This window comes from Manis javanica, chromosome 3, assembly GCF_040802235.1.
Source record: "Manis javanica isolate MJ-LG chromosome 3, MJ_LKY, whole genome shotgun sequence".
NCBI classification, from domain to species: domain Eukaryota; kingdom Metazoa; phylum Chordata; class Mammalia; order Pholidota; family Manidae; genus Manis; species Manis javanica.
Window position 1 is genome coordinate 146,809,519 of NC_133158.1, and position 24,739 is coordinate 146,834,257.

The 24,739-nt window shown below is 33.1% G+C and overlaps 1 protein-coding gene across 4 annotated transcripts in view; it reads right to left on the minus strand.

The window, feature by feature from the left end:
- LEKR1 (leucine, glutamate and lysine rich 1) overlaps positions 1-24,739 on the minus strand; it is a 191,223-nt gene that overhangs the window by 67,374 nt on the left and 99,110 nt on the right. For all 4 annotated transcript variants that reach the window (XM_073232180.1, XM_036997927.2, XM_073232179.1 and 1 more), the window contains exon 6: positions 16,384-16,569. In XM_073232180.1, coding sequence (XP_073088281.1) covers positions 16,384-16,569 — 186 coding nt within the window. The remainder of the gene's footprint in view (positions 1-16,383; positions 16,570-24,739) is intronic.

Sequence of the window (24,739 nt, forward strand, 5' to 3'; positions counted from 1 at the left end):
CAGAAGGAACTGAAATAACATTCCAAGATTTTTATAAATCAGATGCTAGAGCAGGTGTGGATATACAGCTAAAAATTTATAATTCAGTTCAGATGTAGTTATATTAAAACCAGAAAATTATTTAGCTGGATGTATGTGGGGAGGGGAGCATGGAAAGTGCATTAAATCAAGCTAGGAAGATAATCAGATATTTAAATTTGGAAATTAATTATATTCTAATATTAAAGATTATTTATTCTTTAAAAACAGCACTTTAAAAAATATATAGCTTGAAAACCTCAACTGTATTTTTTTAAATTCTGAACATTACACCAATCCAATATAACATGAAGATAATTGCAACTTTCAGGAGCTTATAAAATATTACAAATTATGGATGGATAAGATAGGAGTGGTCTTAAATTTTATTTTTTTCCCCTAAATATAGTAATTTGGTTTGCTATTACACCAGGAAAATTAAAATGCACTTTAATATTCTATATTTGTATAGTTCTTTATGGGTCTCTGTATTTTATCTTGTCAATTTTCCTAATGCTCTAAGATAGTTTAAATAAGACTCATCTTTCTATTTTACAGATGAAGTAATGGGGTCAAAGAGATTAATTAACTTGTCCAAAGGGCCTGCAACATACATAAACAGAGCCAGAAAGCAGAAGTGTTTGACTCCTGGGTCAGTGTTTTTTTTCCAGCTGAATCACATTGCTCATACGACTTTTTCACTTTAACAGAGGAGCTCCTAGTGAACGGATGCAGCACTTACGCATGGTACAGCGTAAATGGAACTCAAACACATGCTAAGTCAGAGAAGTCAGATATGAAAGATCACATATTGTATGGTTCTATTTATATGAAATGTCCATTATAGGCAAATCTACAGACACAGAAAGTAGATTAGTGATTGGTGGGGTAGGGACAGAAAGGTAAGGGGAGTGACTGTTAATGACTATGAGGTTTCTTTTTGGGGGTGATGGAAATGCTTTAAAATTAGATTGTGATGATCTTGAAACTCTATAAATAACCTAAAAATCACTGACTGACTCATCTAAACAGTTGAATTTTATATTTAAATTATCTCTCAATAAGATTAAAAATTTAACAGATGTTAAAATACTGTATACAAAAACATTTTATTCAAACAAATTTGTGCATTATTTATTGTGCCAAAGAGTTTACTGAAAGAAAAAAATCAAAGTTTTTCATTTGGAATAAATTTGAAAGTTGCTCAAAATTTATTTTAGGAAGGATCTAATACTGAAGTGATTTATCTGAACTTTGTCTTCCAATTTTTGTAACTACTGACAAAAAGTAAAGGGTACTTTATTGTACCAGGTGGAAGGAAATTCATTAAAGTGGACTGACTTGTGGGTCACAATGACTTCTGAGAGGATTATTATCAATTGAGATAAATTGTGCATTTTGGAAATTATATTACTGTGAACTAAATGTAAAGTTACAAAACTTGTGTAAATAAATCTTTAAAAGGGAACCAAGAATTTAGTCTCTAGAATTTTATCTTATATGTTCACTTTTCTATGAAAAGATTACATGTTGGCATTAAGATTTAGGTTGCTATTGACAGCCTTAATCTTTAAGCTATTTGCTCTTAAATCAGTATTAACAATATAGACCAGAGTTATCACTTGTATTTAAATTTTTGAGTGTCTATATTTCAAAAGATAAATAAAGGGAAAATATAGGAGAAACAGTTAAAAGTTTTTAATGCAGAAAAGTAATGATCAATAAGACTATATAGTTGAATTAAAGTTGAAATTGTTTAATGATGATTTAAAAGAAAAACATCAGAATATAAAAATAGGAACATTTATTTAGCTTTGGAAACAAACAAATGGTATCAGAGTTAATAGATTTATATCAGTTACAGCCTGATGGAGCCTCTGAGGTCTTAGTCCAACACACTGTTGCCTACGTGTGGACACATGCTCATCAGGGCTAAATGGTCAGTCACCTGGCTAATGTATGGAAGGTCATCACCTTCTGATTCTTGGTCTAGCAAGCTAATTAATATCATGTTAGTGGGGAATGTTGGGTTGCAGGCAGAGGCTGAAAGACATAACAGAGAGGTAGTTATAGTTTAAAGTATTTAACATAAGTTTAAAATTTCACAATGTAAATAAGTATATTTTCTGAACTCATTTTACTAGGCTAGCATTACCCTGACCAACCAGACAAGGACACTCCAAGAAAAGAAAGTTACAGATCAATATCCCTGCAAAACATATCTATGTTATGTATGCTCAATAAAATAATAGCAAACTGAATTCAAAAATACATTAAATGTCTCATATACCATGATCAAACTGGATTAATTCAGAGATACAAGAATTGTTCAATATCAGTAAATCAATCAATGTGATATACCACAGTAAAAAATGAAGGATAAAAATCATGTGATCCTCTTGATAGATAAAGAAAAAGCATTGGACAAAATTCAACATCCATTTATAATAAAAAGATAAAAAGTATCAACAAAGTGGGTATCTCAACATAATAAAGGCCTTATATATGACAAGTCCATAGCTAACATGATATTCAATGGTGAAAAGCTGAAAGCATTTCTCTAAGATCAGGAACAAGACAACAATGCCCACTCTTGCCAATTTTTATTCAGCATAGTACTAGAAATCGCAGCCACAGCACTCAGGCAAGAAAAAGAAATAAAAGGCATCCAAATTGGAAAGGAAAATTGTCACTTTATGCAGATGACATGATATGATATATAGAAAAACCTAAAGACTCCACTGAAAAACTGTTGTAACTAATAAATTAATTCAGTAAATTTGCAGGATACAAAATCAGTATCTATTGCATTTTTATACACTAATAATGAACTATCAAGAAGAGAAATTAGGAAATAATCCTATATGCAATTGCATCAAAAAGAATATAATACTCAGGAATAAATTTAACCAGGGAGGTAAAAGACCTGCACACTGAAAACTATAAGACATTGATGAAAGAAATTCATTACAAAAGAACACACAAATAAATAAATGGAAAGACATCTCATAGTCACAGATTGGGAGAATTGATGTTACTTAGAATGTCCATACTACCCAAAAACATCTATAGACTCAATGTAATCCTTATAAAAATTGCAATGGCATTTTTCACAGAAATAGAACAAATAATCCTAAAACTTGTATGGAACCACAGAAGACCCAGAATAGCCACCGCAATCTTGAGAAAGAAGAACAAATGTGAAGGCATCACAGTCCCTGATTTCAAACTTTAATTAAGAAGTTATAGTCATCAAAACAGTTTTATTGGCATAAAAACAAACATATAAATCAATGGAGCAGAATCAAGAGCCCAGAAATAAACCTATGGTAAATTAATTTACAACAGAAGAGCCAAGAATAAACAATGCCAAAAGGACAGTGTCTTCAATAAATGGTGCTGGGAAAACTGGATAGTCACATGCAAAAGAATGAAACTGGGCCATTATCTTACACCATACACAAAAAGTAACTCAAAATGGACTAAAGAGTTGAGTGTAAGACCTGAAACCATAATATTCCTAGAAGAAAACATAGGCAGTAAGTTCCTTGACATCAGTTTCAACAATGATTTTTTGGATTTGATACCACAAGCAAAGGCAACAAAAGTAAAAATCAATAAGTGGGACCACATCAAACTAAAAAGCCTTTGCACAGTAAAGGAAACAATCAGCAAAATCAAAGACAACATACCAAATGGCAGAATATATTTGCAAATCATATATCTGGCAAGGGGTTATTAATCAAAATACATAAAACACTCAAACAACTCAAAAGCAAAAAAACAAAGACTGCTTAAAAAATGGGCAGAGGATCTCAACAGACATTTTTCCAAAGAAGACATACAGATGGCCAGCAGGCACATGAAAGTGCCTCAACATCACTGACCATCAGGGAAATGCAAATCAAAACCACTATGAGATACCGCACCTGTTAGAATGGCTATTATCAAAATGACAAGAAATAACAAGTGGTGGCGAGGATGTGGAGAAAAGAGAACCCTTCTGTACTGTTGATGGAATGGAAACTGGTACAGCTACTATCGAAAACAGTATGGATGTGCCTTAAAAGTTAAAAATAGAACTACCATATGATGCAGCAATTCCACTTCCAGGTATATATCCAAAGAAAATTAAAACACTAACTTGAAAAGATATATGCACATCCATGTTCATTGTGGTATTATTTACAACGGCCCAATTATGGAAGCAACTTAAGGGCCTGATAGATGAGTGGATAAAGAAAATGTGATACATATATATATATACAATGGAATATTGTTCAGCCATTAAAAAAAGATGAAATCTTTCCATTTGCAACAACATGGATGGATCTTGAGGATGCTAAGTGAAATAAGTCAGAGGAAGAGAAATACCATGTGATCTTATGTGTGGAATCTAAAACATATATATAGTTCATGTTAGTCAAAAAAGCATAATGTGTTAATGTATTAAGAGAGAGAGAGAAAACCTAAGAGAGAATAAGGAACAACTAAGAGCATGGATAATAACAGGTCACAGAATAGAAGTTCAGGTGAGATGAGTTAAGAGATTGAGAACACAGAGGGAATAAATGGTATGGAGGTCGAATGCTGTGAAGGAAATAAAAAGGGGGGTAGTGGGTGGGGCAGAGAATTAGGCAAGGAAAACAGAAGGAAAGATGTTCAACTAGTACTAAAAGGAAGCCTTATTGTGGTGCTTATCACTTAAAGCTGGTTCTACAATTGTGGAGAAACTGGAAAAATGGCTCATAGGCTCATAGGGAGGAGTATAAACCAGTCAAATGCTTAGAAGTGGATTTAAAATTATTAATTATAATAAGCCACTTACAAAACTCATATGAAAAAGTGAATTTGAATACTTTCTATTGTATCCTTTGAACAAATAATTATGTTTCTTAAAAGCAAGACACAGCAAAAGTGAAGAGATGAGTGGCATTTTAACTATTTGCCCACAGAAAATAAAAAATGCTATATCCATTTGTTAATCCAGTAATTCGCTGTGATGTATTGGGTTTTCCTCTTCTCAAATGACTGGCATGATTTCTGAAAAGATATTAATCTAGAAAAAGATATGATGATGATTATCAAGATAAGAGAAAATCTTAAGGACATTAATTGGTTGGTAGTGGAAAAATTAGGCATGCATTTCAAAGAAACCGGAATAAAAAGTAAGATTGTTGAAGCTTATGAAAATTATGAAAGAAAATGTCATGAAATGATAAGGCAAACTAAACAAAATAATTTGAATGACAACAAAATTGAAGCTAGACAAAGCTGTAGACTATTTTTAATATAGAACAACAACAAAAAAAAACTGTCAAGGATGGCTGTAGTGCCAACACACACAACCAGTGTGGAGCTAGGAGGTCAGAAGCCCCACGCAGACCCTTGAGGAATGGCAGAGCACCTGCACACCAGTGGTCAAGGTGAAGACAAGGTCACTTGGTTGGCATGTGGTGGATGCCCAATAAATACTTGCTGAAAAAATGAGTTAATCCTGGGACATGGTCAGCCCGGGGCCAACAGATGGGAACAGATGTGTTGTGGCGATAGGCTAGTGAATAGATTAATGGACAGTGGGCAGAGATTAAATTCAATTGTAACAAGTAGAAAATAGGTAGAGAAGAGGGAACAGAGAGGTGTGCTTGGACCACTGGAAGTGGGAACACCTGAGAAAATCCCCCATGGACCCTAGAGGGAAGAAGAAAGTGTACTAGGTTTGGGATACAGTGCTGACAAGACGTGAGATAGAAGCTTTACTGTCTTTCCTGTACTTGTAGTTTTCCTAAGCCACTGTTACTACTTTTTTTTAAATTAAATCCTTTCCCCAACTAGTGCAGCTACTATCTGTCAATGTAGTAAGATGTCACAGAACCAGTGACTATATTCTTCATGCTGTACTTCCAACCTTGTGACCAGCTTATGATTGCGATTTTGTGCTCCTTTACCCCCTCATCCTCTCCATCCATACACCCCAACCTCTCCCCCATGGTAACCGTCAGTCACTTCTCAGTGTCTCTAAATCTACTGCTGTTTTGTTCATTTTGTTTTTTAGATTCCACAAAGAAGTGAGATGATATTGTCCTTGGCATTTTAAATCATGCTATCCACTGCATAGAAATGCTCTCAGTCATTTAAGGTTCTACTTATATAAATTAATTAACTTGACATTTAATTACCAAAATATAAAAATTAGTATCAGTCATATTTTCATATCATATTTGGGTCTGAAAAAATTTACAAAAATGAAAAAAATGACCCTTTGAAGTGCTTGAAAATTTTGACTTGTTCAAAAAGTGAAGAACAATTTAATTAGCTTTAAGGAAAGGCTTTTTGAGCAGAAAAAAAGCAATTAGCCCACTGATCTAAAGAATGGGTCAGAAATCATTTCCATTAGCATTTCAACTCATTAGTTATACAAGATCTGGGTTTGTGCAGTTTGTTTCATTATTTCAATGCCAAGTAAATGTATTTAACTTGTGTAGTTCTGGTGGTGTACTACGTGTCTCCACATTTGAGGCAAATACACAAAAAAAGAGAATATGAAGGTCCACAAATGTTTGTATTTTAAAACCTTTAATAATGGAAGTCCATGAAATTTTTTAATTGGCATATTATACATGAAAAATCACTTGGTGGATAAAACGTTTGCACCTGAGGTTAAAAGAATGAATGTGGCATCTGATACCATAACAGGTAGAGGCCCGGATATCTAATTGATCATCAAAACACAGTAAGGTTTAAATGCATGCTTTTAATATCTGATCTTGGAATCCTATCAGCAGATATGGACATCTAGTGGTTAGAAGACTTACTCTCTGCCTTTAATGTATGATCACCAAGGTCACTGTTTTCATGAGATACCGAAAAATATTGGTGGAACAGGAAAAGCTTCATAAGTAATGTTGGTTATCATTGTGAATAGATGCAATGTGCCACTGTTATTACTTTTATAAAATGAATTGGAAAGAAACAACAATCTGTGCAATCAGTTCACCAGAAGGGTATTTGTGGATAAAGCAAGAGGTACATTTATGAACATTTTTCCAAATGTTCTGACAATTTCCATACTGAGACTCAGATATGGGAGTAAGACTGTTGTGGGACAAATAAAAAAAAACAGAAACAAAACTAGGTGTCCTTCATGGATTTAGTTCAAAGGAAGTGATAGTTATTTATCACAAGTGGAGAGCAGCTTTAATGATCCTTCCCACTCTGACTTACCAATTTTAAATGGTTTCAACCAAGAGAGATGTAACAGATAGCCTTTAAAGTGGTTTCTTTCTCTGTTAACATAGTTTGGATGTTAACCACGGATTGAATCTGTTCAAAACCAGCAGCAAAAATGAAACCCTAATTTAGTCTTGAAATTATATGCCACTTTGCTCTGTAATTACACTGTCCTTTAGATGAGTCTATTTTACATCTATAACTATACACCTCTACATGAAGTACTGAATATATCAGAATCTCCAGTTGTGCTTTTGATTTCAGTATAGACTACTCAATGAAGGCGAGGCCTTAATGAGTATAAAACTATGGCTAATTCAGCACACATAATGTAGGGGGGGTCACGGGGAAGGCAGTATAGCACAGAGAAGACAAGTAATGATTCTATCACATCTTACTACGCTGATGGACAGTGACTGTAATGGGGTATGTGGGGGGGATTTGATAATGGGGGGAATCTAGTAACCATAATGTTGTTCAAGTAATTGTACATTAATGATATCAAAATTAAAAATTAAAAAAAATTTTTAAAAGATGGCTAATTAGTACTACGTTATTTTGGTGAGATTCTTTATTGTAGGAGGTTCTTTATTGTGAGCTAATCTTGTAATATGTGTAGTTTTTTCTCTTTTGAAGAAATGTTTTTCCTTTTTTTATTGAAGTATTGTTTATATACAATCTTATAGTGGTTTCAAGTACACAACATAGTGGTTCAACAGTTACCCACATTATTAAATCCTCACCCCAACTGGTGTGGTTACTATCTGTCAACATAGAAAAATGTTACAGAATCATTGACTATTCTCCATGCTGCACTACCATCCCTGTGACCAACTTATAGTATGACTGAGAATTTTTGTGCCCTTTTATCCCTCTCACCCTCCCCACCCATCCACCCCAACCCCTCCCTTACAGTAACCACCAGTCACTTCTCAGTGTCTATATGAGTCTACTGTTGTTTTGTTCAGTCTGTTTTGTTTTGTTTTTATATTCCACAAATAAAATCATACGGTATTTGTCTTTTTCCACCTGGCTTATTTCACTGAGCATAATACCCTCTAGGTGCATCACGAGAAAGGAATTTAAAAGAGGGAAAAGAGTCACTCATATTTCCATCACCCTAAAATTTATTTTTATTTCTTTATGTTCTCTTCTGATTCCCAATTCACAAATATACCTATTTTGGCATAATTTTAATTACAAGACACATTCAATTTTGTGGATTTTTTCACTATGTAATATTGTAATTATAGCATTTTCCCATGTTGATACCCAGTTTTCATGTTGTCATTTTTAAAATCTGAAAAATGTTCCAAGGGATAGTATGTGATAATTTACTACCCATTTCATTAATTGTTGGAGCTAAATTATTTCTAATTCTTCACTCTTAAAAATATGATCTTTGAAAATGAATAATTTTATTATTCTGCAGGTTCCTAAGCATAAATTCTCAAGATTACTAGGTCACAAACATTTTTATGATTAGAAAAACACAGTAATTTTTATCACCAAAGGAAGAAAAACTTTATCATTAAAGTCTTCATACTAATTTAGAAGGAGGTTAAGTGTTTTATTTCTGTCATTCAGTTACTAGTAGTTACATGTTTTGTGCTTGCATATTATATTTCTTGTGTTGTCTGCTTTTGTTTCTCAACCATTTGCCTGCTTGGGGTCATGGAGTTTTCTTACACAATTGAATAAATTATTTTTATGGTATGACTAGTAACCCTTTGAATACCATATATGTTATAAATATATTTTGACTGTCTTCTATTTTTGGTTTGTTTGGCAGTTTTGGAAGCCAGAGATTCTACATTTTTTATAGGCAAGATCTCTGAATCTTACCCTCTGCAATTTTAAAAGTGCTGCTTTATTCCCCTGCAATTAGAATAAGTTCTATATCTTTTTTTTTTGGTGTTAGTTTTACCTGTTACTATTTCTTAGTTAAACTGAGGTTTGTCTTGGTGTATTTGGTTTATTTTGTTTGAGTTATCTCTACACTAATTTTTACATAATTTTGCTTTTTCCCATTTATTAATGGTCTTTATATGAAAATACAATTCTACTTCTGGATTTGTTCTTCTGTTCTAGAAATGTACATTGTCATTTTTACAGCTGCAACACACTGCTATAATAATATATTGTAAATATGCCAGGGCTAGGTGGCCAAACATGATTCTTACCTTCCAGACTATTTAAAAAATGTCTTTTTCCCAAGATCTGACTTGAGAACAATTGACACAAAGCAACAGAAACAGTAGAGAATCCATTGGATCAGGTAGTGTCTAGTATTTTGGGGACACAGCAGCCATATCCTCACCAGATAGTTCTTGTGGCATGATTTTGGCTATGTTTCTGGTAGCCTAGCTTCACTGGGTTCCTGACCGATTTCTAAGCCTGGTTCTTACACTGTCCCAGACATTCTGAATATCTAAATAATATCCTTTTGAAAACTGAACAGCTACATGCAAGAGAATAAAACTGGATTACTGTCCAACTCCATACACAAAAGTAAACTTGGAATGGTTAAAGACCTAAATCTGAGACATGAAACCATAAAACTCTTACAAGAAAACATAAGCAAAAATCTCTTGAACATAAACATGAGCAATTTTTTTCAGGACACATCTCCCCAGGCAAGGCAAACAAAATAAAAACTGAACAAGTGAGACTATGTCAAACTAAAAAGCAAAGGACACCACCAAAAGAACAAAAAGGCCACCTTCAGCATGGGAGAATATATTTGTAAATGATTTATCCAATAAGGTGTTAACATCCAAAATACATAAAGAACTCATATGCCTCAATACCCAAAAACCAAATAACCCAATTAAAAAATGGGCAGAGGACCTGAACATTTTTCTAATAAAGAAATACAGATGACTAACAGGCACATGAAAAGATGCTCCACATTGCTCATCATCAGGGAAATGCAAATCAAAACCTCAGTGAGATATACCTCACACCAATTAGAATGACCACTATCCAAAAGACAAGAAATAACAAGTGTTGCTAAGGATGTGGAGAAATGGAAACCCCCCTATCTACACTGTTGGTGGGAATGTAAACTGGTACAGCCAGTGTGGAAAGCAGTCTGGTGGTTCCTCAAAAAAGTAAAAATGAAAATACCATACAGTGCAGTAATTCCACTTCTAGGAATTTATCCAAAGAAAACAAAATCCATGATTTGAAAAGATATATGCACCCCCCTATGTTTACTGCCACACTATTTACATTAGCCAAGATATGGAGGCAAACAAAATGTCCATCAATAGATGAATGGATAAAGAAGATGTGGTACATATTCACAATGGAATAGTATATTCAACCACAAAAAGAAAGAAATCCTGCCATTTGCGACAACATGGATGGACCTAGAGGGTATTATGCTAAGTGAAATAAACCAGGTGGTGAAAAAAAGACAAATACCATATGATTTCACTTAAATGTGGAATATAAAAACAAAACAAAACAAAACAAAATGAACAAAACAGCAGCTGACTCAGATACTGAGTAGTGACTGGTGGTTACCATGGGGCAGGGTTGGGATATGGGTGAGAGTGAGGAGGATAAAGGGGCACAAATACCCTCAATTGTAATACAAATACCATCGTCACAGGGATGGTCATACACAATGGGCAATTTAGCAAATGATTCTGTAACATCATATGTTGACAGACAGTAACTGCACTAGTTGGGGTGAGGGTTTAATAATGTGGGTAACTGTTGAACAACTGTGCTATATAATTGAAACTAACATAAGATTGTATATTAACTATACTTTAATTAAAGAAAATAATATCCTTTCAATTCTTTTGTGATTAAATTATAGTTTCTGTTACTTGCAACTAAGAAACCTCACCAATGCACCTCTTTTAAATGAAGTCATTTTGTATTTTTTAGTATGCTACAGTGTGAAATACTTTTCCTCGTTGTTTTTTTAAAGCTAGTACTAAATTTTCCTCATCATAGGAACCACCTGAAACACCTATTAAAAATATTCTTAATCCTGGAGATACTAACTCAGTATGTTTGGACTGATGTGCAAGAATCTGCATTTTCAGTAGTTTTTTTTACCTTCCCTCCTCCATTTTTATTATTCTCCTTTCTTAAATCTAAAATGAACAGTATGACATATTCAGGGTCTTATTTTATTTATAACTACATCTAATTTTATAAATAACTAATACATTCAAGGAGTTCAAAAATTTTAAATATCAAATGAACAGTTGAAATTGTCATGTTGATATTCATAATATAAATAGGCCTCTAATATTCCTTTATTTTTAATATTTTTGTCTGATTTTTAGTAACAGGGTTATCTTGGCCTTGTAGAATGAGTTGGGAAATGTTACCCAGTTTTTGGTTGTTTGGAAAATATTGCATAAAATTAGGATCCTCTACTCTTTGAAAGTTGGTAGAACTTACTTATAAAACAAAACTGGCCTTTTCTGTGTAGGAAGACATTGCTTTTATTTCTTTAATAGTGATAGGACCATTTAATTTTTTGAGTAAGTCTTGGTAAGATACATATATGACATGTTTTTCTAATAATATGTCCACTTCATTGAAGGTTTTAAAGTTGTTGGCATAAGGTTGTTGATATATCCACTTTCATCTATTTTTTCACTCTATCAGTAGTTACTGCCCCTCTTTCATTCCTTATATTTTTTCAGTTGTGTCTTCTCTTCTTCTGGCCAAACTTGCAAGAGGTTTGTCTATTTTATTGGTTTAAAAAATGTTTTGTTGATCTTTATCATATCTTTGTTTTCTCTTTCACTGCTGCTCTTTATTATATGTTTTTCTTCTATGTTCTTTGAGTTTATTCTTTCCTTGTTATATAAATATTTAAAATTGCACATCTCCCCCAAGGTACTATTTTGGCTGCATCCCACAAATTTTGATATATAGTGTTTTTAATATCATTCAATTATAGATATTTTACATCTGTTATAATTTCTGCTTAAACCCAAAAGTTATTTAGCAGCATATTCTTACAAAATTGTGAATGAGAAAAGGTTGTCCCCACTATCATTATTCTACTCAACATCATATATGAAGTGCTAGACAGTACATATATGTCATAAGTGATCTAACTGAATACTCCTGAGAGCCATGGAAAAAACAGAAAAAACAAGGAGAGAAATCTAGCAAGAACAAGCTACCTTTAAAGGAAACAGAATCAGAGCTGCAACAGACTTCCCCTTGGCAACACTGCAAACTAGAAGTTAAAGCATTGACACCTACAGTCCACTGAAAGCAAACGCCCCAAGGATCCCACACCTAGTTGAGATACCATCAGGCCCATCAAGTTGAGAATTAAATTTCATTTTGTATTTCTAAGGAACATTTAAAAAACTTGTGTACTCAAGATAAAGAAAAGCTTAACAAATTCAAAGAGGCATTATAAGTCACATTACTTAATCAGAATACCCCCAATTAAATACACAATTAAAAAAGTGTCTCTCTCTCAAAACAATTAACTACCTGGAAATTGAGAAATATACTCCTAGATAATCCTTTGATGGAAGGGAAAAATGAGAAATTACAAAGTATTTAGATAGTACTGAAAAGGAGAAAATTTTGTATTAAAAGCTATGAGACATAGAGACATTTCACTCAAAAGTTAAAAGTATACCTTTAAATGCCATTATTAAATAAAAAAATATGAGAAATGAAAGAACTATGTATTCCCTTCAGATCACAAGTCTGAAAAATAAAAACAAAAACAAAAACAAAAAACAGGAAGAGGAAATGAGTAAATATAGAAGTAAAAAGTAATGTTATGAAAAATAAAAGTAGTAAAGAAATCATATGAAATATAGAAGCTGGTTGCTTGAAAAGACCAAAAAATAAAGGCTTTCCCCACCTGATAAATAATAAAAGATAAAAATAGATAAGGTTAAAAATCAGAAATCAGGTATAACCACGGAGAATATATTTAAAAATTAAGAGTATTACATGATATATTATAGGTCCAAATTTGAAATCTTAGAGAAAATGAATGATTTCCTGTCAAAATATAAATAATAAAAACTGATCTGAGAAGAATTGAAAATATAAACAGTCAAATTGCTACAGAAAACTCTGGAAATACTAAACAACCACTATTGAAAGAGGCATGAGAATCAGTTGACTTCGTAACTGATTTTACCTGATGATACTGGAATCATAATCAAGTTTTATCTAGCTTTTAAGAAACATGTAATCCAATGTTATTAAATCTAGTTAATTGTGAAATTCACTTAATTTTAACACAAACTATGATAGAATTAGTGCTCCCTAATAAAGAAAAGTTTAGAAATCAATCTTGTTTATAAATACATGTACTGGACTTACAAATAAACTATAACTATGTAGAAAATGATACACAAAGAAGTAAATGATGTAGGCATTATTCCATAAAGACACAGGTGCTTCAATATCAGGAAATTCAGTAATAATAATCCATTTTGCCAGTTGGTTAAAAGGAGGAAAATATGCTGTTATATCAATAGATGCTAAAAAGGCATTTAACAAAATCCAAAAGCATTTCTAATAAAATATCTAAGTAAAACTGGAATAGAAGGAAAGTATTTAATTCAAAATAAGGAATATTTACCAAAACCAAACATCAAATATACTTCCAAGTGGCAAAACAGCAAATAATTTCATTAAAATCAGGAAGTAAATATGCTCACTGTCAATATTATTATTTAACACTGTCACAGAGGTTCAAGTGAACTTAAGAACATATAGACAAAACAAAACAAAATAACTGATATAAACACTGGAAGAGCAAAGATGAACTCTTTTGCAGGGGTGTTGGGACTGATGATATAATCGTGTAACTATAAAATCCAAGAGACAGTAATAAGAAACTAGAATTAATATGAAAATTTTATAAGTTGATGATATAAAACAGACAAAAACCAGCAGCCTTTCTCTATTCTATCAACAAATATCAAGAAACTGAAATAGAGAAAATAGTCTGTTCACAGCAGATGCAAAAATGATCATAAATTTAACAAGAATGGCAAAGAAACATTTTAAAATAAAACAAAAAATCACATTAGAGAACATAAAACATTTAAAGAAAAAGAAAAAATACTATATTCTTGAAAGACAAGGCTTTTCTAATATTAAGAGGACTTAGTATCTCTAAATTAGTATATAAGTACGATGCAATTATAATTAGAAACCTTGTCAGGATTAGAATTCAATGAAGTTATCTTAAAGTTTATGTGGAAGAATAATTGCCTGTGAATATATAAGAAAATTATGAAGGCTGGAGGACAAAAACTTTACTAGGTATCTATCAGAGACTGGACTAGAGTTAAATAAAGGATCTTAAAATTCTAATCAAAGACAACTGCCTCAAAATATTTAAAAGGTAAGAACAGTGGAGACAGAGAAGGCTCACCAGCTATTAAGTCACTATATTCCAGTTAACATATTAATTATAGATCAAATAAATTAGTGGAACAGAAGAGAGAATAATAATAGATGCTAGCATATATGAAATTTTAATATATGACAGATCATAGTTTTATTTAGTGGAAAAAGGACAGATTATTTAATATGTAATACTGATATACTTGGCTCTTCATTTGGAAAGAATAAAAAAAATTATAAATTCCATGTGTATTAGTGACATAAATGAAAGAAAATCCATGTAACTAATACGCACAATAAAAGAATGAGAGGGACTGTTTTAACGAAGAATAACAAGAAACAATAAAAGATACTTATTTTATCATACCAGAATGAAAAACTTCGATATGGTGGAATTTGCCAAAAAAGTCCATGGACATATATAAGCAAAAAAATTTATGTTGAAGATAATTACTATATGATACATACTGCTTTTAAAAATTATCAAGGAAAATCCTAATAATGCAATAGAAAATTAGCAAAATCTATGGGTAGGTAATTCACAGAAGAAAAAATTTAAATAACTGATTTTAAAATTTGTATCTGGTTTCATATTGTTTCCAAGTTCATGTGTTGACTCCTTATTTTCTCTTCCAATACCAGTTTCTCTCCAGATTTCCCAAGTCTGTCATATACTCCCATTATTAAACTCTCCTGAACAGAGAGGTTCAGAGTCCTCTGTGACTTTCTTCTCTCCCCTGTCTACTCAGCCAAATGTTCACCTCCCTAGTCCTAGCTGGTCCTCTCACCCCTGACTCTGGCTTAGCCTTCCCGTTGCGGCCATGGAGAGGGCCAAGGAGACAGTGGAACGAGCAGGAGCCTTGGAAGCTGACGACCAGATTTGCTTTCAATCCTTGCCATTTACCAGCAATTTAGGAACAGGCATGTTATCTCTCTGGCCCTGGATTCTCTCCTCTGTTAAGATGGGATAATATACCTGCTGCTCATGGTCACTGTGAGAATTGACAAAAGTAACTTAATCCAGGGCTAGCATGGTGTCCAGTACACATTAGGACCTAAAAAATGTTAGTTCCCTTTCCTACTTCAGTTGTATGACTAGTCTAGGGACTGGACTACCAACGAATATATTTTCTAAAGCGTGACCTGGCTTCAACTGCTTAACACTCAGAACACCTCCATTCATGGCTAATAGCTTAATTTTGCTAAAAACACTGCTTGCATTATATATTTCTCCTGATTACCAATTTTCAATGATTCCTTATTGCTTTCAGGAAAAAGTACAAACCCCACAGCCTTACTGCCCAGATCCTCATTCCTCTGAGGTAGAAATTTAAAAACCTTGCACAAGGAGCCCCAAACACAACTTGTGATCTTTTCACTGGCAAAATAAAGAAGTGTCTAAAAATTTGGACTCACCTTACATAATAGCATATGCTGTATTTTTCTTCAGTACTCTAAACTGCTGTCCACTGGGAATAATGATATACACAAGTAAATTCCACTTTGTTTTCCCAAAATCTAACTTTGTATTTGAAATGTCTGTTATGTATTTTCTTGCCTTACCACTCTAAATGGCAGAAGGATGATAGCAAACATGGATCATACACAGTTATTGACGTAGTTACTAATAATTAGGCATATCTGCAACACAAACTAATTAAAACAAGAGTTTGCTGTGATACAGCAATAAAGAGAAATAAAAATTTAGACATGTCTCATAATGGCTAGTTGCTGACAATAGGAAAAATAATTCTCTTGTACCTAGTACTTCTTTTTGCAAGTTGTGGCATCTGGTTTGCAAGTTTACTTCCTGTTGTTTGGATGTTTCAATCTGCTTAGACCTCAATATCGCTGCATCTGACAACAGTTTCAGATTTTTCATTTCCTCTTCAAGGCATACCTTATTTCTCTGGGACACAGTCAAACTTTTATTTAGTATCTCTATTTCTGTAAAGAAAATGCAAAGTTTACCAACAGGCAACATTGAATCACAAAACGTTTCTTCAAAGAATGCTTACTTTCTTTTACAAAATCAATAGTTAAAGTCAAGATGACTTTTCTGAGAGTATAATGATACATAACCAAAAATTTAAATTTAGTAGTTATTCTGAAAAAGAAATGATTGCATTGCAAAATGATGCATGAAAAGCTTTAGTTGTTTTTTTTTTAGCCTTTAAATTGTATTAAATGACAATATTGCCTACTTTTTAAATGCTCCCATAAGTGAATAACATAATATCTGTGTGCTGTTCTGGGCTTTATTGAAATTAAATTTCTTTCTTGGCAACATGATTCAGAAAAGTAAATTTAAATATGCTGGCATGAACTAGTTGGGTGGCATTTCTAAGAGTAGCCGAAATACATTCTATACAAATTATGAAGAAAGATCAAGATGGAGAGGAATGAAAGGGTGCAGTGTCTGACACTAATAAATTTATGGGCAGAAAGTGTTAGTTAAGATATCTTAATAATTCTAATATTATTCTGTTCCCTAAAAATGAGACCAGAATGTCATCATAGCAATCACTTGTCCCTATTCTATTTAGATTAAGTTTAATCAAAATATTCCTTTGCATCATTATGTAGATTTAGATGTGCTAATTTTATATAATTTAATGAGAGCATATTATCCTGCAGAATGATAATTATCAAGTTCTTCCTTTATCAGTCTTTTCAGCACCTTAATCACCTTTAAACCACCATTAAAATATAAAAACACACAGAACTGATAAAATACTATAAAATTTGTACAACCACAATTCACTGAATTGATGAGGATCTACATGAAAACCTGGACAGTCTGGTTTTCTAGAGAGTTCGCCTGGCTTTCCCCTCCTTGGTTAGCTCATCTTGTGCCATGGGATAGGTTTAGCTTCTGACTGGTGTCAGAGGAGGTTGGCTTAGTCTATTGCTCCTGGAGCCACCACAGGAGAAATAGCAGCCACAGGGGTCAATGAAGACGAGGCACAGAGATCCACTGGACAGATGCGGCAACAGAGGCAATATGGCCATTAAGTGATTCCAGGAGGAGAAAGCAGTGTACTAGCCAGAGCACAGAGATGGCATGCCATGAGTGGTGATGAGTGGGACCAGCAATGGGGTCCAAAGAGAGAAAAGTGTGCACAGAAAGTATGTCTGGAAGAAAATGTGGCATTTAAGACAGACCTAAGGCATGAACAAAAAGGGGTCTGCTACCTTCTTCACTTCTAATTCCTGCTCAAAATGGAAAATCTCGGATGTAAATTGATAAGGACCAAATAAGTGTGTTCTACTTTATTCCAATTACTTTATATGGGAATCTTTTTCTTAAGAATAGCTACACGCTTCTAAAAACTTGTAGATATACACCCATTTGTGTGGGGAAGACTGATAACACATTAGTACATAAAATTTTAAAGGAATATAGTTGAAAAAATAAAGAAGTGGCTGCTTTTCTTCAGATCTAAAAAGTCTTCCTGGGTATTTTTGTATCTAAAAAGGTGGCTTCTTATACGGAATAAACTGTATCATGCCCTAACAATATCTATCTATGTCTAAGTCAGAATGACACTGCCGAGGAGCACACACAGGCTGTCACCCATTTGTGACTGCCAGGATCATACTGCTCAGGTTAGCAGCTTCACTCGGTTAGTGTACACTACTATCTGTCTCTAAAATAACTACTCATGTCAACATGACTTTCTATCTGACATTAAAAGAACAAGAATCTGCAATACAAACTCATTTGTGAAATATATTCTAACACATGGGAAAGTACAGCAATATATCAAAATCAATAAGCTACAGTGTTTCTAACATGGAATCAGAATGAGTAAACTCAGCGGAGGTGAATTAACTCACCTTTGGCAAACTACACATCCCCTATACCTATGGCAATCCTGGCGTCAAATATTCAACCCTACCTTTATAATTAATATAACTTCATATTTTCCAGTCATGTGACCCATTTAGGGGTTGAGAAATTATGATCTCCACTAGGTCAGCCAGTTCCCGTCCCTGTATCTGCCTCATGCTCTACCTGTTTCAGCACCATCCCATGATGAAGGCCGTCTAACCTCACACACTCAGCCTGCCACAGCTCATCGGCCATCTCTGCCTGGAAATCTGTTTTGATCCTATCTGGAAGTGACCTTGATCTTCCTGAAACTCACCCCAATTTACACCATTTCTATTGCACTGATTATATGTGTACATGTGATCTACTGTTGTATTATAAGTTATTTTAGGCCAGAGGTGATAATATCTTACTCATTTTTTATTTCCTTTACAATTTCTATAACAGGAGCTCAATACCTACTAAATGAGTGAAGGCATTGTTGAGCAAAGTTTCTAAATAGATTCTGGTTGAAGATCCTCAATATGTGTTAGCCTTACTTCACCCTTCACTTAAGAGGAAAGCATTTTAAGCCCTAGATTACTTAATGTCAGGTTAGAGAAGGCAGTAAAAACACACATCCAAAAAAAGAAAGCATTTTTAATAGGATAAGGAAAGAGGCCTATTCTACCCCCTAATTTCATCAATTTTATGAAAAATGTGGACTACATTTTGAAACATAATTCAGGACTTGAACTTTAAAAGTTCAAGAGCTGTCTAGTCAACAATTACCTTGAAAGTGGAAGCAAATTAATTCTATACTTGCTAAAATATTCTGCCTTGGCAAAAATTTTTTTCTGAATTTTCTTTTCTTAAAATAGGTATGCTCTGGTTTAAGAACACAATCTATGAACATTTTAAATTAAAAATGCTTATTACACAAAATGACATCTACTCAGAAGAATAGGAAATATTTCATTCATATCTACTATTCAATATTTAGCATATTTTGTCAGCAAGAAATTATTAAGCAATATCTTTTTCTAGGAATAGTGTTTCAGTTTTGGGCTTTGATTTTAAACCTAAATTTTAACATGCAAATCTTTTAAAGTATCTGAATCATGTTGTGTGATGTATATGGGTTTACTATACTTACTAGTTTGCTAGGGTTGCTGTAGCAAAGTACTACAGACTGGGGATTTAAAACTAACAGGCATTTATTTCCTCACAGTCTGAGGGCTAGAAGCCTCAGATCAAGGTGTCAGCTGGGTTGGTTTCTTCTGAGCATAATGAGGGATGGCTCTGGCCCCTCTGCTTGGTTTGTAGATGACCCTCTTCTTGTACCTTCACAATGTCTTCCTTCTGTATGTGTCTGTTTCCAAATTTCCTATTCTTACAAGGACACCAGTCATATTGGTTTAGAGACCACCCTTTTAAATTTAATTATTTCTTTAAGGACCCTAACTCAAAATACAGTTATATTCTGAAGCACTGAGGGTTAGGATTTCAACAAATTAATTTGGGGGAGCACAGTTTAGTCCAACACACTATATTTTAAAATATTTATTGGCATTTACATTGTGATTATAAACATGTAAAAATAGGTGAACATGAGGAGGAATAGACAATAAAATGAAAACAATAGTGTTAGGATAAAGGAATTAAGAGTTTATTTTAGTCTTTATAAAAATGTTTTAAATTTTGTTTTACATTAACTTTTCAATTGAAGAAGTATGCCATTCAGATTCAACTCACAACATAAGGGTATATCCATATAGGTTACAACTAAAAGATGATATTTTTTTAAGTATTTGTTATCTAAAATGTTTGTAATATTGTTAATGTTTATAGCTAATACATGTTTTTAAATTTTAGAATAAGTTATATAATTTGTTAGCTAAGTAGCTAAGTACAATTATTAGTATTAAGCTCATACAATCAATTTCTTCACCTTGATATGATTTTTCTGTTGTTCTTAGTCCTGTTAGCTCATTCAAATGGGCTTAAAATTACATTAGGTCATTATGTTCTTAGGAAACCTCTGTAACATTATTGCCAAGGCATACAAACAGTGTGGGATCATAAATTCACATGACTTTACATAGCTTTATTACAATAATATAAAAAACCCCAGAGACTAGATTATTTAGCAAAGGGATCATAAAACACTATACAAATTTTTAAAATACTTTTTACTTTGAAATACTTAGAGATTTATAAGAAGTTACAAAGAAATAGATACGGGATCCTGTGCCCCCTTCACTCTTCCTTTCCCCAGGCTTATGACATTTTGTATAAATATAGTACACAGTCAAAACAGGCAACTGACATTGGTACAATCCACAGAGCTAATTCAGATTTCACCAGTTATATACACCCTTGTGCATATTGTGTGTGGTTTTATGCAATTTTATCACATATGTAGTTTCATACAACTATCAACACAATCAAAATATAGGATAATTCTAACACCACCAAGCTGCCTCCTGCTACCCCTTTATAGCCACACCTACTACCGTCCAAACCATCCCAAATCTCTGTTCTCCATCTCTATAACTTTGCTACTTCAAGAATGCTATACAAATAGATTCATTCAGCATGTAACTTTTTGAGACTGACTTTTTCACTCAGCATAGTTTGCTTGAGCATGTATTGATAATTTGTTCCTTTTTATTGATGAATAGTATTCCATGGTATGGATAAAGGACTGTTTGTCCATCTATTGAAGGACATCTGGGTTGCTACTATTTTTGGCTTTTATGAATAAAGTTGCTATGAACACTTACATGCAGGTTTTTGCGTGAACACAGGTTTTCATTTCTCTGCAATAAATGTCCAAGAGTACAACTTCTGGGTCATGTGGCAAGTTGATCTTTGGTGTTAAAGAAAATTGTAAAATTATTTCCTAGAATGGCTGAATCGTTTTACATTCCTACCAGGATTGTTGAATGATCCAGTTTCTCTGATTCTTGTCAATACTTGGAGCAGTAAATTAGAATTTTAGACATTCTAATATACATATAATAGTATTTTTTATTATTATAATTTGCATTTCCCTAATTGGCAAATGACATTTAAAATTTTTTCATGTGCTTATTTCCCATCTGTGTATCTTCTTTGGTGAAATTTCTCATATATTTTGCCCATCTTCTAACTTCACTCTTTTTTAATGTAGAGTTTTGAGAGTTTTAAAAAATATTCCAGATAAGAGTCCTTTGCTAGATATGTGGTTTGCAAATATTTTCTCCAGTCTGTAAATTGTCTTTTCATTCTCTTAACAGAGTCTTTCAGGAGTAAAAGTTCTTAATTTTGATGAGTTCCTACTTATCAGATTTTCCTTTCATGTATCATGCTTTTAGTTCAAGTTGAAGAATCCCAGGTCCCAAAAATCTTCTTAGGTGAAGACCACTGATTTTGTTTCCTTATTTAGAGCCACAAGCCCACCACAATGAACACTTCTAAAGGATAAGTAACAATTTAATAACAATAGCAGGAACATGTACCAAGAATCAAATAATAACATCCTAAATTCTTACTGTGCTTCCTAAATTCTTACTGTGCTGGACATATTGCTGTGTGTGTGTGTGTGTGTGTGTGCACGCATGCACATGTGTGTATTTCCTCATTTTATAGACAAGGACTCAGAGACCTAGAGTCTTTTTGTAAGTGGTATAGCCAGGATGTTAACTTTGGCTCTCTAACTCGAGAACTCTGCTCTTAGGATTCCTACACATCTTTAAGTATGTAAGAATCGAAGCCCACAACACAAACAGGCCTGTGCAGGCTGGAACAGACAAACTAGCTGTGTGGCCCTCCTCCAGGCCTGGTGGTCAGGTTCATAAATGTGCAAAGATACCAAGGATCCCACATTTCCCCCAGATGCTTCCTGAATTCTGCCTCAAGTTCTAATTACTGAATTTTAGTAGAGTTGGTTTAACAAATTTAAATAAAAGCTGAACTAAATAGTCAAGACAACAAAATAGAAATAAGAAACATTAAGAAGATTAAGAGAGTGACTGTTGAAAATATTCTTCATTTATAATTCACATTGTCCTTACAGTTTTTGTAAATAGCAAATAAATTTAAATGTAATCATAACATATACAAAGTTTTAAAAAGTGTGAAAAGGTTCATTTCACTATCTATACCAGTGTTGTCCAGTAGAAATATAATGCAAGACAAATATATACTTTAAAATTTTCTAGTAGCCACATTAAAAATATAAAAAGAAACATGTAAAATTAATTGACAGTATATTTTAATTAACTCAATATATCCAAAATATTACTGTTTCAACAGTGGCTAGAGCCACATTCAAAGTAATCAATAGCCACATGTTCATCTTTTTGTATAGATGATAGCTCCTCAAGCTTTACAAGAATTAACTTTAAAAAGCATTGCACTCACTTTATTTTCTCTGAATCTAAAATTTAAGTCATAGATTTACTTAAAATTCTATGTTGTGAAATTGGCATGTTTATATACTTACTAGAATTGCTGCTAAATTTAAAGTGTGTTCAAATCGATCAAAGAAACTGTAAAAAGGCAATGAACAGCACCTTTCAGATTTTGCACATACTTGTACATGTTTGTATATTTATGTCTGGGGCTTTGATTGTGCTGATAGCAATGAGGAAGAGGAAGTTTTTAAAAAGGAGGGAAAAAAACCTTTATAATAATATAGAAAGAATTTCACATATTCAATCTGCTGTGTTCACTAAACTCTTACTTGGGAATAGAATATACTGTTCTTGTGTATGTGTTTCCATCTCTGAGCTCCTGCATTATGTAACTTGTAACACAAAGCTTTCCTGCTCCTGAGATAACAGTGATATGATTTACTATAATGGTAAATATTGAGGTTAAAGGTTGAAAACTAATGCTTATGTCATGTTAGATAAAATGTAATATTTCTATATAAAACAAAAAGCAAATGGGCACACACTTTGATTCTTCAATTCCATCTTTAGAAATTAACTTTTAAAGAAAAACTGGGACAAGATCATAAAAATGCAAGTGTAAAGATGTTCACTGAAACCTTATTTATGAAAGCAAAAACTATGATAAACCTAAATGTTCATGAACAGAAAATTAGTTAAGATATATTCTTATAAATAATACTATGTCAACATGTATGACATCACATAGTTGCAATGACAGAGGACTGACAGTGTCTGCTACAGTGAAGGGTAGAGATATACTTGACAGAATTGTCTTTCATCATTTTTCTATTTTAGGCATCATTTCCATTATTTGAACATTCATGTGTATATATATATTTTGTGAATATATGTTTTTATTTCTTATAAACACCTAGGAGTAGAATGGCTGGGTCATATGGTAGGGTATATTTGACTTTTTAAGAAACTACCCCATAGTTTTCCAAAGTGGCTGTTCCTTTGAAATTCTTAACGGCAATGTATGAGAGGTCTAGTTGCTCCACATCCTTGTTAACACTTTGTATTGTCAGTCTTAACCATTTTAATGGGACATGTATATAGTATATTAACTCACATTTCAAATAGTTTATTGATGATTTTATCATTCTTGAATGTCTTTTTTGTCACATCTTATTATAGAATATTTACATCATACTGTCAGTAATGATGAACTCAATCATATCAGAATAGAAGCATCAGCTATACACATTTTTGTTTTCATTTGTGTTGCATTATTAGTATCTTCTATAATCCATGATTTCTTTAGGGGAATCTTTTAAGCCAACCATCTGTTAGTTTAGTTAAACCACATAGGAACACATAGGCTGTAATAAGTCACAATCATAGAAAGAGACAGAAAAAGGCAGGAAGCACAGATAGCACTTCTACATGGAGAAATGATACTCTGACCTCAGAAAACCACACTAACCTGTTTCTCACCGAACATGACCCATGGCCATGCCTGTAAGATATATGTACAGAGGGAGGCACTTCAGGTTCATAAAGGGGAATTTGGCTGAAGGTCTCCCAGAAGTAGCTGCCTTTTCTTATGATTTAGGTCTTAACTCAAATTGTCACCTCCTCAGAGAGTTCTTTGCTGACCACTCTAGCCAGTCTTCTCTTACACTTCTCTATTCCATTTTTCTGTTTCATTTTTAATAACATTTATTACCCTCAGAAATATTCTTATCCATTTACTGATCTATGTGTTTACTGCCAGTTTCTTATTAGGCTGTAATCTCTACGAGGACAGGAATTTTGACTGCTTTGTTGCATATTGTATTTCTAGAGTTTTATAAACTAGAGTGTTTATAAACTAGAGTTACAACTAGGAATACAATATCATACCTATCACAAGGTAGGG